Source organism: Haplochromis burtoni, unplaced genomic scaffold, assembly GCF_018398535.1.
Source record: "Haplochromis burtoni strain Fernald_Lab_line unplaced genomic scaffold, NCSU_Asbu1 Contig_149, whole genome shotgun sequence".
In the NCBI taxonomy this organism is placed as follows: domain Eukaryota; kingdom Metazoa; phylum Chordata; class Actinopteri; order Cichliformes; family Cichlidae; genus Haplochromis; species Haplochromis burtoni.
The window spans coordinates 220,647-224,038 of record NW_024582510.1 but is presented as its reverse complement, the minus strand read 5'-3'; the positions used below and the strand labels follow the sequence as shown (position 1 = coordinate 224,038).

At 37.5% G+C, this 3,392-nt stretch overlaps 1 protein-coding gene across 2 annotated transcripts in view; it reads left to right on the top strand.

The window, feature by feature from the left end:
* Positions 1-3,392, top strand: part of LOC102303382 (ephrin type-A receptor 7) — a 162,982-nt gene that overhangs the window by 45,262 nt on the left and 114,328 nt on the right. For both annotated transcript variants that reach the window (XM_014338897.2, XM_042224782.1), the window contains exon 2: positions 1,568-1,632. In XM_014338897.2, coding sequence (XP_014194383.1) covers positions 1,568-1,632 — 65 coding nt within the window. The remainder of the gene's footprint in view (positions 1-1,567; positions 1,633-3,392) is intronic.

Genomic DNA, 3,392 nt, shown 5'->3' with positions numbered 1-3,392 from the left:
GCACATGTCGAGGAGCGTGTCAGGCTACATTTCACTGTGTGTTATACTTGTATAACTATGCATGTGACAAATAAAGAACCTTGAACCTTGAAGATCTTTTAATAAAATGAGAGTTACTTTGGTTTTGCTTTCTTGATGAATATTTTGATCTAATCTTGAAATTCGTTGTACCAGTATCTACCTTTGTTGCTATTGAATGATTTAATTATATATTATATCAACATAAAGAGATCTAAATAATATTTCGGATTCAAGTACATGACAAATGAAGAAGTAACAGGAGAAAAAAATTATCTATGGCAGATGAATAACATCTGACATTATCTGAAAGGAAACTGGAAAATAAAATCCAGCAAGGACCTGGCGCAGGACCTGAGGGGTGCTTCTGGCCCTTCAGTTGATCCATATACTGTTTGCTGTACAAACGTTACATGGATCAACTGGTGGCTATCGAGAAGCCATTCTTACCTGAATAAAAAAAACACACAGTGGAGCACTATCTGTGGATTGGCCTCCCTACAGCCCAGATCTCAGTATTATTGAAGGAGTGTGGGATACTTTTTACTAAGAATTGAACAAAAGCTAGCAAACACAAAATAGAAGAGGTTTAAATGTCCTTCAAGAAACCTCAGGATCTATTGCCGAAGACTACTTGAAGAAATTCCAAGAAAGTTTGCATAAGAGAGTTCAGGCTGTGCTAAAAAGTTAAAAGGTGATCTCATACCAAATATTAACATTCAAACATCATTAGAATTGCACTCTGCGCAACTCTAATGAGGTCTGTTTTTGCCTCATATACTGCGTTTCCACTTATGCGAGTGGTTCAAGACTTTTGAATGGTGTTGTAGTTATTGTCCTTCAGTGGTGTACCTTAGGCAACACAATGTAGCTTAACTCCTAGATATTTCTTTAAAGAAACTTTGCTGTATCCGTCATTTGGCTGATTTTAAACAGGGAGATTTACGCCGGCTTTCACTCACTGCAGTCTGCTTCTTATGTAGCTGTCCGTGGTGCTGAAACCAGCTTCAAAGCTTACATTTTGTCTCTCTGTGCTGAAAAGAAACTGCATTTCCTGTTTTCCACTCTTGAAAGCTAAATAAGGGTGCTCTTTTTCTCCCGACTCTTTGTAAAAGTTCTATGGTTCTGTTTTGTTTTGTTTGTGGTTTTCTGTGTGTTGTGTGTGAAGCCAGGGGCTAAAGGAAAGCGCTTTCTCCAGCTTAAATCCTCAACAGATGGTGTTAATGCATTTATCAAAGGACAGGTTCACTCTCAACAGATTTTGTCAAACCTTTCTCAGTGTTAATGCCTTTCTTTCATTATTCCAAACCTGACGTGTCATTTTGCACTTTCAGAGGCCAAATAAAACTGAGCCATTGTGCAAATGTACTGTAAATGACTAATTTAATACTATTATTTGCTTGAGTTAGTGTTAATTGAGTTTTGTTATCATGCAGGTGAGGTACACTGTTGGGAAATGTATTTAAAAAATAAAGGCAAATACACTCTAATGCCACATGTTGTCTAACTCATGTCTGTCTTCCCCCCCTTTTTTTGTAATTTCCTGCAGTGGTGCTGCTGAATTCTAAAGAGACTCAAGCAGAGCTCGGCTGGACGTCCTATCCCCCTAATGGAGTAAGTATAGTTGCATTTTTCATTACCTGCATGTCATTTTTTTCATTTGTAGACGCATGTGTTTACTTGCCAGCCTCCACACAGCTTGTTACTTTACTTTTCCACACCTTTTCTTCAATTTGTCCCCAGTGCTGAGCTCATCATTATCATTAATCATTGGGACTAATCCAGGCTACTATAATATAGCAGTGTCCAAAGCAGCTACACAGATGTGCTGCCACAGATAAATGGCCTTTTGTGACGATCGATTTCATCCGTAAAACCCTTTGCACTAAGTTATGACTGCAAGATAAATGCAGGAGCACTTTTGCCAGAGCAGTTTGTCACCCACGTGTCACCTGCAAGTTGGCCTTTCCATGCACACACACTTGATAAGTCTATTATATGAACAACATCACTGCTTTTAAATGTGCATTGTTTAGGATAGAGGTTGCTGAAGCACTTGTGTTTGAGATGACTGCTGCACTACGTGCTCCACTATGCATAAGATTAATGTGACTGTGTGATTCACCTACATGTCCCAGTAGAAGTGATAGAGAACACACTGCACCCACTTTGATATAGTCACCTTGACAGGAGAGGGGCTGATCACATTACCATTGGAGATAATCCATTTCTACTCTTTTGCTTTGTGCACGTTTGTGTATTTATGAGAGAGGGAGAGCAGTTCATATTTGCTGCTCAGTTCACTTTCAATTCTGTCAAGAGCGCCTCGGTAATTCAAATAGTGACATGGAGTCATAATCATTCATCTGATGGATAAATTATATATTTGATTACGTTTTTCTCGCTCTTCCAGACTGAAAGTAAATCAGAAAAACAAACTCTGCCCTACGGCAAATATTAGGAAACTATAAAAAGCATTCTTAGAGTGCTCAGAGGAGTTTAAACTTTTAATTCCTCAAAAATAAAATACATCTAAAAGATAAATAAAATGCTATATTATTCAGTGGTTCCTCACCTTGAAGAGAATACTTGTGACTCCGTCCCAATGGCTGAAATAGGGTGTGCACATACACCAGATTTCTTTTTACTACTACCACTTCTTCTAAAGCAACAACTACTAATAATAATCTTTTGTTAGCAAACAGGCCAGTAATTATCAATTATTTGGATCAATATTTAGACAAAAAACACTCTTAACCTATTCAGCAAGGTGCAGAGAGTTCTTTAGAACAGAGAATCTCTGTCAGTACCAATATAGTATCAATATTTTAGGCTACACCAAAGCTGCAAAAAAATAAATAAATAAATAAAAACTATCTGTAGGCTGAAGGCCAACTAACAAAGCCCTTTAATTAAGCCTGCTGTGTCTTTTTTTCTAAATTCGTTTCTTGTGAATAAATCACAAGACTGTGGGATGAAGCGTTTATACCAGGGGTAGGCAACCTTTCTGATGACGAGTGCTATTTGAAATTTCCTCAGAGGTCAGTGTGCCATATGATTGCATTAGCAATAAATTTAATAACGCTCTATATTAACGGTTACACACTATATAGAACCACTTTATAGAATTATATTTGTTCGCAGATGTTGGCAGCAATCAGCGAATAGTTATCAGCTATTTTGAAACCAAAAAAAAAGGACACTTTTTATCCATGACAGTAAATGAATTGTACAACAGAAAATACAAAAGCTATTTATGGTCTCCTCACAACAATGATAAGAAAAATAAACTGGGCCAATATGGCATGTCTGTTAATACAGAGACACACATGTTAATGTGATCTCTGGTCTCCCACTCAGAGACACAGGTCTCC